This window comes from Arvicola amphibius, chromosome 4 (assembly GCF_903992535.2).
Source record: "Arvicola amphibius chromosome 4, mArvAmp1.2, whole genome shotgun sequence".
Taxonomy (NCBI): Eukaryota; Metazoa; Chordata; class Mammalia; order Rodentia; family Cricetidae; genus Arvicola; species Arvicola amphibius.
In genome coordinates, this window is record NC_052050.1 from 21,863,896 (window position 1) to 21,877,180 (window position 13,285).

At 40.8% G+C, this 13,285-nt stretch overlaps 1 protein-coding gene across 2 annotated transcripts; it reads right to left on the bottom strand.

The window, feature by feature from the left end:
- Positions 1-42: 42 nt before the first annotated feature.
- Positions 43-8,076, bottom strand: LOC119811747 (keratin-associated protein 9-4-like). 2 transcript variants are annotated; one of them, XM_042054942.1, is made up of 2 exons: positions 7,745-8,076; positions 43-313 (listed from the first exon to the last, which is right to left on the bottom strand). In XM_042054942.1, the coding sequence occupies exons 1-2, from the start codon at positions 8,074-8,076 to the stop codon at positions 43-45; spliced, it is 603 nt and encodes a 200-aa protein (XP_041910876.1). The 2 variants fall into 2 exon arrangements, with proteins under 2 accessions (XP_041910876.1, XP_038181661.1); XM_038325733.1 differs by lacking the exon at positions 7,745-8,076 and having other exon boundaries at positions 43-606.
- Positions 8,077-13,285: the final 5,209 nt, after the last annotated feature.

The window sequence follows — 13,285 nt, forward strand, 5'->3', positions numbered from 1 at the left end:
GAAAGTCTGAGAATAGATTATTCTATTCCAGTAGTGGCTTCATCAACAGTTGCAGGGCTCACAGCAGTTGGACACACAGCCCTGGGACAGACAGCCAGGCACACAGACACATGTGGGCTGGTAGCAAGTCCTGGTGACGGTCACAGGTCCAGAGCAAGCTGGCTGGCAGCACAGGTCAAGGCAGAAGGGCTGGCAGCAGGGCTTGAGGCAGCAGCTGGGCTGGCAACAGGGCTTGCAGCAAGGCTGGCAGCAGCTGGAAATACAGCACCTGGGCTGACAGCAGCTGGACTCACAGCAACTGGGCTGGCAGCAGCTAGGCTGGCAGCAGCTGGGCTGGCAGCAGCTGGGCTGGCAGCAGCTGGACACACAGCAGCAGGGCTGGCAGCAGGGTGTGCTGCAGCAGCTGCTCACACAGCTTGGCTGGAAGCAGGTCCTACAGCAGCTGGGCTGGCAGCAAGGCTGGCAGCAGCTGGAGCCACAGCAGCTGGGCTGGCAGCAGGGCTGGCAGCAGCTGCTCACACAGCTTGGTCTCCAGCAGGTGGTTCTGCAGCAGGTGGTCCTGCAGCAGGAAGGCTGGCAGCAAGGGGAGCAACAGGAGTTGGTCATGGTGGTGGATGTGGAGGTTCTGTTCACAGGGGTTCCTGAGATTCTGACAGCTGTTTCAGTCCTGGGGCTTTTATACCGTGGACATGCCATGAAGGGACCAATAAGCAGGACTTTCCCCTGTTGTTTGTTTTCTGTTGTTCATGAGGAAATTCTCAATGGAGGAAGTTGCTCTTTAAGTATTACAAATCTTTAGAAAATTGTGCTGCAAGCAATTAGTATGGATAGTTTGTTGAGGGTATTTTTGGAATCATTCCCACCATTTCTGCTCTGATTATTCTCTGGTCATGTGATGGCCATGTGGACCCAGGAGGAACTGACAGTTTTCTCCCTTCAGTTTGTACATTTCGCTGTAGTCTGGGAAGTGTCTGAGAGAAGGAGAGTGATATTGCTGAGATCATAGTGACAAACTCAGTCCTTGCCTGGGTCCAAGCCTGTTCATCAGAACTGCCTGCTTATTCCACACTGCAATAGACGTGTTTATTTGCAGCAAGCATGGTCACTGTCACATCAACTTTATCAAAGAGGTCATGGGTCTTTTGAGCATGCGAATCTAAACCAGACCTGAGGATAGTGGCAGGTGAACATGGGGGGGTCACAAAGAGTCAATCAATTTAGATCAGAAAACTCAGTACCCTTAGGTAGTAGGCATCCCAACATGGGTATAGTCTTCATAAAATGAGGAAATAATATGACCACACAACTAACTTTTAAAATGGAAATTTAATCATAGTGTGCTTCCAGAGAAATGCATGCTTTTAAATGCATAGTTCAACCAAACAAGACAAAGCTATTGTTCATACCAGGAAATAGTAAGTACCTTGGAGTAGCTGTTTTCATGTTGTTTTTCATTATAATTACCTTTTCCTCTCCTATAAGATAGTCTGCTGACTTATAATAGCAGAGTTTTGACAATTATGAAATTTTACCCCAATCATAACAGCATAGACTATGTTTTTCTTTTTTCTTGCCCCAAATTATGCTTGTTAAAAATTACTGTGTTGAATATGGTAGTTGCTTGTCCCTTTTCCATACAATTGATTATTGTGTGCTATAGTTTTAAAGATTTGTTTGTATTGTGTTTGAGTGTATGTGCACTAAGTATTCATTGTCTACAGACACTACACACCAGTCCTTGGTGCTGAAGTTACAGACAGTTGTAAGCCACTGTGTGTGCTCTGGGAATTGAACCCCGGTCCACCAGAAGAGCAGTTAGTGGCTCTTAGCTACTAAGCTGTCCCTCCAGCTCTATGTGTGATATTTTAGTTTATTAATTCTTGTGTTGTTAATGGACAACTTTTATGATTAGGGCTTTGTGACTCATACTGTCATGAATATATTAGTTTAGAGCTTGGTCCACTTGAATGAATATTCCTGTGAATATATACCCACATATTCTTGTAGTGAAGTTTCTGCACTATAGATTTTGCATATGATCAAAATTAGCAAATACTTACATGTAACTATCATTATTGTTTTATGACTTAATTTTTTATTATCTTGAATGTATGTGTGTGTGTGTGTGTGTGTGTGTCCATGCACATGTGTATGTCATACACCCATGTGGAGGTCTAAGAACAATTTGCCTGAGTCTGATTTCTCCTTTCATTATGTGGGTTCTAGGTATTGAACTCAGGTTGTTAATCATTTACCCATCTCCGTGAGCCACTCCGTGCTTTATGTTTTAATACCTGGTGTCTTCACTGTGGGATTTGAAGCATTTTTGATATCTGTATAAGTAGTATATCTCATTATAATTTTCATTTGAATTCCTTAGTGAGTTGAATTACATATGTTCTTTAGATGTTTGCATTTCTCATTTGTAATGCCTTAATTTCATTTCTGCTGAATTGTTTTTAAATTTTTTTCATTGAAATTCTTTAAGTATCCCAGATATCAACCTTTGTTCATTTTTTCAGTGTTCTTTTCTATGCTGTTGTTTGTCTTTTCCTCTCTCAATTTTAGTAGACCATAAATAGCTAAAATTATCATATTTCCATATAAATTACCATGACCATATTCATTTCCCCTTAACATTCTCTTGCTTGCTCTCCATCTCAGTGATCCCTTGCCTCAGGAAGTTATTAAGTACAGCACTCTCGGGTGGCCGAGAGCACGGTAGGGGAGACAGAAAACGGGGAAGCACATGCAAAACCCGGGACCATGTGTTCCTCCTTTGGGTACCCACTTAAATATCCTGTGGGAGTGGTCCTGACCCTTTCCTAGGAACCTGGCATGCTGGGATTTGGAGTTCAGACCACCAACTCCCAGGCCAGGGGGAGTCCAGTCCAATGCAACTCCCAGGCCAGTGGGGGCTGGGATGGATGCCAGGAACTGTGGTGATGCTCCCAATTTAACATCAACAAAAGAAAAAAAATAAAGACAAAACTGAAAAACATTTTTTACTCTTTATTTATTTTTTTTGTGTGTATGGGTATTTTTCCTGCATGCATGTCTGTGTGCCAAACACTTCAGAGGCCAGAAGAAGGCACTGATCCCCTGGGGCTAGAGTTACAGAAGGCTGTGAACCTTTATATGGGTATTTTTGGCCCTCTGGAAGTGCATACAGTGCTTTTAACGCACAAGACATCTATAAAATTGCGGGTTTAATTTTAAGCCCTTCATTAACTCATATTGTATTTCTGTAAATGAGGTGTGCAGGGACCCCCTTTTGTAGTTTCAGCTTCATGTATTGAACATTCTCTGAAATATGTGTCACCTTTTATTCAGTCACAATATTATTCAAATATGTTCTTTCTCAGACCAGTATTATCTGAAGATAATTTCCTTTAGAACATTTTAATATGCACAGAATTTGGATTTTATTGATTTCCTTGATTTTAAATTTATCACCTAGTTCCTTAATTTAAATTAAGACACGGGTCCATCTAATTGCTCCTGTTTCATTCCCAAACTTTTAACTAAAATACTAAATTTATCTTTTTTAAAGAGTTTTTTTTTTTGTAGAATAAATAATTAAATAATTAAGGACTATAGGTTTCCCTCAGAAATGCCATTTTTCATGATAGCCTCTGAGTTCTAGCATCTAATGACTCCATTATCATTAAATTTCTCAATTGTTTTAATTCCACTATAAAATGGTTCATTTTGGTATGCATTCCAAGTCATTAGTTTTTACCTACATTGTGTCCTGTCTACATCTATTTATATTATTCATAACAAATATTTCATTTAGTTTGCTTAATGATCATTTTCTATAAGAGATGAAGAATTAAATAACATTCTAATTTTACAAAAATAAAATAAACTTGGTCTGTAAATGAAATTATTGGTGCAATCACAATCACTACACCAGTGACATTATAGTATCAGAAGGAAGGGTGTGGGTCCTCAAATTCAACACCCAATTTTTTTTTGTTTTGTTTTTCGAGACAGGGTTTCCCTGTAGTTTCTAGAGCCTGTCCTGGAACTAGCTCTTGTAGACCAGGCTAGCCTTGAACTCAGAGATCTGCCTGCCTCTGCCTCCCTGGAACTAGCTCTTGTAGACCAGGCTAGCCTTGAACTCAGAGATCTGCCTGCCTCTGCCTCCCGAGTGCTGGGATTAAAGGCGTGCGCCACCACCGCCCGCTCAACACCCAATTTTAGATGTTCTCAGGTTTCTGTGGTGGCAGAGTGAGGGTTTTTTTTCAGGTTCTGACTATGATATTTAGAGAATCTCACTAGGAGGTTAGCATGTTTCTAAATGTTTCCAACCAACTGCTCAAATACTCCAACAGCTAGTTCTGAGTCATGAGAGGATGCTGAGCAAGTAAACAATAGTGAATCTCTATACATAGCCTTGTAAATCTTAACATTCTAACTTTCGTGACTTCAAATTAGTCTTCATTTGTCTAGGAATACTTTGACATGTGTCGTTTTAGAAGAAATAGTCACATTATACCATTTAATTCTGGATTTTTCCCCACCATGAGTAAGTTACTTCTGAACATATCAAGTTTCTTCTTGTGAGAAGGATAGCAGCCCTTAAGAGCTGGCCATGTCCTGGCCTATGACTGTGTCACCCTTCATGGTGAAGGAGTTTTGAGTACATGATTAAGAATCTCAAGAGGGAGAGATTGTTCTGGATGATTTGTAGCTGTTCAGTGTGAACACAGGGTCCTGATCAATAAGGATGGAGATAGAAAACATAGGCAAAATAATACAGTGTCACGATGCAAGGAGGGTGGGCTGCCCTAGAAGATGGAAAATGCCAACCACTGCTTACAGAAAAGGTGCAACCAACAAAAAACTTAACACTTGGATTCAAGTTCAGTGATACTGAATTTTCACATCTGACCTGTGGAACCTGAAAGATAATAAATTTGTGTTGTTTAAGCCACTAAATTAATGGTGATTTGCTGCAAAGAAAACAAGAATTGAATATAAATTTCCAGTCCTACTATGCCTGGACTCAATGACTTCTATAATGACCTTTATAATGCCTCTCTTACAGTTTGGAAAATTAAACTGTCTATGGTATCCTAGAGCTTGCTATTTTCTCTTTGAAAAATGAAACACAAGCTAAACCTCAGAGTTCAGTAACTAAACTGCATGTTAAAAGGAGGATTTCAGCAAGCCATTACATTCAATGCTTACAGAGTTTATTATAAATTAATCCAAGAGGAAATGACAACAAAATAAAATTAAGTTTGGGACGTGGATGAAAGAGCATATCAAATGACCGTTGATGTTCTTCTTCTAGAAAATGTCTATACTGATCCATTACCCCTGAAGTCAATCTACTGTTTCTATTGGTAAGATCTACTGCAGAATGTTCATATCAAAGACCACATGATGCTCAGCCCCTGACTTCCGCTTTCTGTTTCCATAAACAGAAATAAAATAAAAATAATCTGAGCTAATCTCTCTCTCTCTCTCTCTCTCTCTCTCTCTCTCTCTCTCTCTCTCTCTCTCTCTCTGTGTGTGTGTGTGTGTGTGTGTGTGTGTGTGTGTGTCTGTCTGTCTGTCTGTCTGTCTGTCTCTGACTGTCTTTTTTTCTCTCACTTACATTTTTGGAAGTGTGTACAGGGGGATCTCTGACATGTGTCTGGGAAGACGATGCATCTAGGTCCTCTAAGGTATTTATTTAGTCATTTCTTTTCAATATTCCCATTTTCCTGTAGCAACACCAGCCTTTCTGCCATTGTTTTCCATTGTTTGTTCTTTCTTTCAGAATGTCTATTGTTTTCTCTTTCAGCTCCTCGCTCAGAATTACCCCTGCTCCTAGAAGCACCTCCTCCTTTGATCTCTCCTCACAGCCTCACTGATCTTAGAAATGAAGTTTTTATTTTTTTTTTTCAGTTTGTTGTCCTTTCCCTCCCACAGTTCAGGTATATTTTTTGATCCCTCAGATGGTTCAAAGACCATGGAGGATCAAAGCCTGCTAGCATCAATAATTTGCCCTGAATTCTGGAATTTGTCACTTCTATATTTCCTTAATGCCGCTTTGCCCTTGAAACAATTATCTTTCCATGTGTGAGTGCAAGTGAAGTTTTGTCTATTTCCCAATGATACGCATAGTCATATAAGAATAAGGACCAGAAAAGCGAGCACATTCCTGTGGAATCAATAAACATTTACTGGGGCAACTATTCACATCAAAGTCTCAGGACAGTGGCGGGAACACTTGGATTATTGAACACAGTTAAAGACATTCATCATTTGTCTGGCTGGAGTAGATTTCCTTTGGTAGGGCTCTTAGAAACACTGCTGGTCTTAAGGAGTGGGTGGGAGAGACCTAGGTAGGAGTAACAAATTGGGAAGAGCTTTGTGAATGAAGGTGAACTGAAAATGAGAGAACCAACGATGTTATCTGAGAAGAAGGTGAAGTGTACATCTTCCTAGTGTTCAGCTTACAGGGCTATATTTCCTTAAACTGAAACTGTCCCTGGAACTATCTTACCTCAAGGATCAGACAACCAGAGGCCCTTGATTTGATTCTGTCTATCCCTACGACCTGCCATAATACTCACTTAACTCATGTTGGGTTTGCTCATGCTATTGTTTGAATATGAAACGCCCTCCATGGGCTCACACACTGAATGCTTGGTCCTCAGATGATGATTCTGTTTATGTGCTCAGTAAACCTTAGAAGGTGGAACCTAGTTGGAGGAAGTAGGTCACTGGGCCTTTGCCTTTGAAGGTTAAATGAAGTCCCACATACTTCCCCGCTCGGGCTTTCTGTCTATGTGGTATCAACACCTTCTCAAATGTGCTCTTGATGCCTTGCTGTTCCATCCAAGCTCAGGAGACCAAACAACGATGTAGAGAGAGAAACCATGAATAAAAATAGGTCTATCATCCACTAAGTTGTTCTTCCACAGTGATGAAATTCCACCAGCACATTAACTTTGAAACTGTGATGTAACTCAGATACTAACACATAATTCCAAGAACAAAACAATAAAAATAAACAAAGCATAGAATAATACAGTCAAGAATATTATTAGAGTTTATTAGAAAAATCAATGGACACTGTGTGAATGCCTTTTTAAGCCAAGAAGAAAATTCGAAGTCATGAAAGAGTTACAAGATGATTCATAAAAATCATATAAACACATTGGAACAGAATCATAGATATTTATCATTGCAAGGTTCTAATCATATAATTGCAAGTGGCTTTTCTTGTTTTTAATTTCTTAAATTAAAAAGGCAATTATCTCTTTGTCAAGGCTGAGCTTACAGACCAGTCTAGATCAGCTGATGCTTAGAAGCAGTCAGAGAAATAAAGAGGCTATCAAAGTGGGTTGGATGGTGGCCAGTGATCAAGGCAGAGATTTCTTGACTAGAAAATGAGTGGGAGTTTGATAAGATGAATATTACTTTTAAGTGCCTATTATTAGCAGAGAATGGTGGTGAACTGATGTACTGTCATTATCTTGCAGGTCTGCTGTTAGTGGGTCTGTGGTAAGTTGATCAGCAGCTGCAAGGCTCACAGCAGTTGGACCCACAGCCCTGGGACAGACAGCCAGGCACACAGACACATGTGGGCTGGTAGCAAGTCCTGGTGACGGTCACAGGTCCAGAGCAAGCTGGCTGGCAGCACAGGTCAAGGCAGAAGGGCTGGCAGCAGGGCTTGAGGCAGCAGCTGGGCTGGCAACAGGGCTTGCAGCAAGGCTGGCAGCAGCTGGAAATACAGCACCTGGGCTGACAGCAGCTGGACTCACAGCAGCTGGGCTGGCAGCAGCTAGGCTGGCAGCAGGGCTGGCAGCAGCTGGACACACAACAGCAGGGCTGGCAGCAGGGTGTGCTGCAGCAGCTGCTCACACAGCTTGGCTGGAAGCAGGTCCTACAGCAGCTGGGCTGGCAGCAAGGCTGGCAGCAGCTGGAGCCACAGCAGCTGGGCTGGCAGCAGGGCTGGCAGCAGGGCTGGCAGCAGCTGCTCACACAGCTTGGTCTCCAGCAGGTGGTCCTGCAGCAGGTGGTCCTGCAGCAGGAAGGCTGGCAGCAAGGGGAACAGCAGGAGTTGGTCATGGTATTGGATGTGGAGGTTCTGTTCACAGGGGTTCCTGAGATTCTGACAGGTGTTTCAGTCCTGGGGCTTTTATACCCTGGACATAGCAGGACTTTTTCCTGTTGTTGTTTGTTTGCAATGGCTCCTGGGGAAATTTTCTAAGGAGGAAGTTTTTCAATATATTACAAATCTTTGACACTTTTCTTTAAATAACTAATTGCGGGGAGTGACTGTAGAAAATCATCGGTGTCATCCCTGCCTGAGTCATGTGACGAATGTCACGGCCACAAGGTCATAGCTTTCCTTCATCCTGCACCTTTGGCTGTATGGAGACTGGGGAAAGGCTATGATAATGATATTCTCACAGTGGCAAACTGAATCCACGTCTGGCTCCAACGCTTTTGTTCAGAAAGCAGCAGAACACAGAAAGGCAGCAGGCACTGTGTTTCATCCTCTTTAGCACAGGTACATGGACAGAGGTGGGGTTGCTACAGCCCCTTTCAAACACAAACAAATCCAAATGTGGGTCAATAGAGGCAGCAAGATGACGTAAGGGCATAGAAGGCATCAATTGATGTAGATCTTCATCCTTTCTTAGCAGCAGGACCAATAAACTCAGGTCAGATTCCCAAACCAGCACATTGTCTTTATACAACGAGGAAATGAAATTCTATGAGATCAAACCATATACCTTTATTTAAAAGAAATTAAAACATAAAATAGTATGAGACAAGCACAAGTACTTTTATATGTAGCTTGACTGATTATGACAAAGACAATTTGTCCAGCGTTTGTGTCAGGAAATAGTGGCATCCCTGGTGGCTGTCATTATGGTATTATCCCTGTCCCTTTACCTAAGACAACTAGTATGTAAGTCATAGTTTGTCAATTTTTAATCTTTATTAAAACTGAAGTCATTTTGCATGTATTATTCATTTTCTTTTGCTCAAATCTCTCTCAGAGATTTATAGACTTCATTGCCTACTGTGATATCATTTTGCTGATATCATTGCAGTATGGGACCAAATTGTATATGTATCTCACCTCTGATGGACATATTTCCACCATTTAAACTAGTGTATATCATGTTCTCATGGATGTGTTTGTCCACATCTTTTAGTGAATATTTTTCATATATTTTTGGAATGAAGTTTATGGAGTACAAATTATGTTTTTGGTCAACCCTCATAGGTTGCTGAAGGCGTAAATCACAAACGATCCCACACCAGTTTGGAATTATGATTAATAGAATGGTTATTTATTTAAAGGGGTAAAACTTACAGATCACCATCCCAGACAACAGCCCTCTGCGCAATCAGGAAGGGAGCCTAGTCGCTGGAAGCAAGCCAGAGAGCGAGCGGAGGGCAGTTGTTGCTTTTTTAAAGAAGGAGAGACCATGCCTCAATGGGCTGGTATCTCAGCAGCTATTGGCTGAAGGAGCAGAAGGAGCTCCCGCAACAGGTTGCTTCAAATGTTCTTTTAAAAGTAACGATATTGACCCTGAGAGCTTATTTTTAACACCCCCCAAGCCCCACCAAGGCTTAAGGAATATAGCAGAAGAGTGGGTAGACAGTCGCTGGAGAATGGGGAAGAAGGGCTGTAAAATGTAAACTTCTGAACCCGATATGGCTATAAACACTCATGAACTCATAAAGCAATTGCTTATATTGTTCTATTATTAAATAAAACTTGGGAGTCAGGTACTGAGGATAAAACCTGATTGATCAGAGAAGTGGCAGAGAAGCAAACCTCTGATAGTGACCTCCTTTCTCTGAGGAAAGGTAAAAGTCAAGTGGCAGAACATAGATAAATAGAAATATGTTAATTTGCGTTACATGAGCTAGTTGGGAACAAGCCTAAGCTAAAGGCTAGGGTTTTATAATTTAAAGAAATTTCCATGTCAAAGAAAGGAAAGAGATACCTTGATTGAGGGAGCCATTAAAGGGCTAGTGAGAAACATGGCACTAGAGAAATTTCCAGGAATCCACAAGGATGACCCCAGCTGAGACTCTAAGCTACAGTGGAGAGGACAGGTAAACTGATCTTTCCCTGTAATAAGATTGATGACTACCTTAATTGTCATCATAGAACCTTCAACCAGTGACTGATGGAAGCAAATACAGAGATTCACAACAAAGCACTGGGCTGAGCTTCCTGAGAATAGCCCAAGAGAGGGAGGAGTGATAATATGAGCAAAGGGGTCAAGACCACAATGGTGATACCCACTAAAAAAGCTGACCCAAGCTAGTGAGAGCTCACTAACTCTGGAGTGATAGTGGGGGAACCTGCATAGGACCAAACTAGGTCCTCTGAATGTAGGGGGCTGTTGTGAGACTTGGGTAGTCTGTGGGGTCACTGACAGTAGGACCAGCATTTATTCCTAGTGCTTGAACTGGCATCTAGGAGCACATTCCCTTTGGAGGATACCTTGTTCAGCTTATGCCCGAAATAATCACATAGAAACTGTATACATTAAAACACTGCTTGGACCATTAGCTCTAGTTTCTTATTGGCTAATTCTTACATTTTAATTTAATCCATTTCTATTAATCTGTATATTGCCACCTGGCTGTGGCTTACTGGCAAGATTCTAACTGGTGTCCATCTCAGGCAGAGGATCCATGGCTTCTCTGACTCCACCCTTCTTCCTCCCAGCATTCAATTCTGTTTTCCCCACCTACCTAAGTTTTGCTCTATCAAAAGGCCAAGGCAGTTTCTTTATTCATTAACCAATGAAAGCAACACATAAACAGAAAGACCTCCTACACCAGGTATGTCTTTATTATTTCCTTTACCAGTGTCATTTCTTAGACTATCGCTTACCTTGTTCCTCTTAATGATGTACACCTAGTCTTTCCCCCTAGGATATAGAGTTTATAGTCTTTTATGTTTCTTATGTATACTGATAGTTGTTCTAAAATCATGCTGATACTATCCTGTGTTACATGTAATAAGTGCGATTGCATTGTCATTTAACTTAAAAATCAACTAACCTGTATCAATTGTATGAAATGATGGATTTCATTAGACATTTTAATATATGTGCACTGTGTACTTTGATCTTATCTGGCACCTACCATTATGCTTTCTTCTCTCATTTCCTCTCTCCTCTTGGTCCCCTTCACTTTCCACGTGGTGCCTCTCCACTTTCGTGTCTTGTAAAGAAATGCAGATTGTACATATGTGAGGAAAGATACAGTACTAATTCTTCTGGGAATGGCTTATTTCACAAACAAGATGCATCATTCTTCCTTAAGACTAAATAATATGCACACATGCAGGTTTGCACATGGGCGGACACACAGGTATGAGCACACATGCACACAGATGCTTTCTTCTTCCATTCGTTTCTTCATGGACACTGAGGCTAATTCCATGACTCAGCTGTTGTGAATAGTTCCATGATAAACACAAATCAGTGTTTATTAATGGGGAATTGGTTTAAGCCTGGAACTGATTGCCAATGAAGTGATCTCATGGAAATCTCTCTTTCTCTTACTGTGCTAATTCAGACCAACCAAAGCCCAGTGTCTTAGGATTTCTATTGCTGTGAAGAGATCATGACCACATAACTCTTATAAAGGAAAACCTTTAAGTGGGGAGGCTTGCTTATAGTTCAGAGGTTCAGCTCATTATCATCATGGCAGGAAGTGAGGCAGCATGCAACAGACATGGTGCTGGAGCTGAGAGTCCTCACATCTTGATCTAAGCCCACCTCCACAGTGACACACTTCCTGGAACAAGACCACTCCCACTCCAGTAAGGCCACACCTCCCACTAGTATCACTCTCATTTTTTTTAAACCACCACACCTGGAGAGAAAAGAAGCTGCAAAAAACAACCAAACTCTTTTAATACTTTTATCTCAGATATTGCCTCAAAATTCTTTATTTGTCCTGGCAGGTCTCCAATTAACTGATAAGGATTTTAGATTTGTATAGATTTATAATGGTTGTTGATTGGGTCAATGTAGTATCATTTGCTCCTTTAGAGCTTAACTCCCCCTATTTGAGAAGATAAGAAATTAGGGTAGCAACAATGGGAGCGGAGAATTGAAAGGAGTGTGTCTCGGCCTTGGGCAAAGCTGTCTTTTATTAATAGCACCTTCATCTTAATCTTTAAAAATTTGCATATAATATTAATCTGTTATTTTATACATTTTTAATAAAAATGTAATTATATCACTCACCCCCTCTATCTTCTCTGGTCTTATGTCTCCAAACCTCTCCCATGCCTCCTCATTCTCAAAATTATAGCCTCTTTGATATATATCATACATAATATATGATATATATACAAATATGTAAATGTGACAAACTTAATCCATTGGCCGTTGCTTGTTTTTATATGTGTTTAGGACTGGCCACTAGAATTGGGTAACTTGTTAGGGGGCTTGTCCCTGGTGAAGAATGTTTCTCCTCTCAGCAACTGTTAATGGCTCATAGTTCTTGATTTAGGGGATGGGGCCTTGTGATATTTCTCCAATCCATGGTTGGCATGTCAGCTGGTGTTGCCCTTGTTCTGTCAGGCCAATCATGTTCAATTTTAAACCTTGATTCATTTCACAATCTTTAGTTCAAATATAGTATACTTTAGATAGTAGAAGGTTGGTACTTTTTGTATAACTCACAAAACATCATTCATTCATTCATTTCAAAACATGTTAGTCTCTTAATATCCACCGGGAATTGGTTTAAAGATGACTTGCCAACATAAAAATCTTCATACACTCAACTTTTCATACAAATTACCAACATATTTAAACTTAATGCATGCATACTCTTCCACAAATATTACATGAGTTATCTCTGTGATACTTACAATAATTGGGTCAAAAGGATGCTTACTTGTTTTGCATTGCTGCACATTAAGCAAGGGTCTCACACATGCTAGGCAAGTTCTCTACTACTGAGCTTACCTCAACAGCCCTAGTAGCTAATAGAATGTAAATGTGACTTCTGTAATTGTCCCACTGTGTTGTTCATAGAATAATGTATTCAATTTAGTTACATTTGTTTTTTGAATATTTTGGTCTTGGGTGGATTTGATGGAGGGTTGACTACATGTATTGAATATTATGTGTTAAAATCTGCCAAAGATGGTCAATAAGGCCAAACAACAAGGACCCAAAACATTCTGTGCCATGTTCTGGGTGGCTTGGGACTTGACCTGGCTGGGGTGTGAGGGAATGAAGAAAAACAGACTCACACACAAGGAAGATGGGATCCA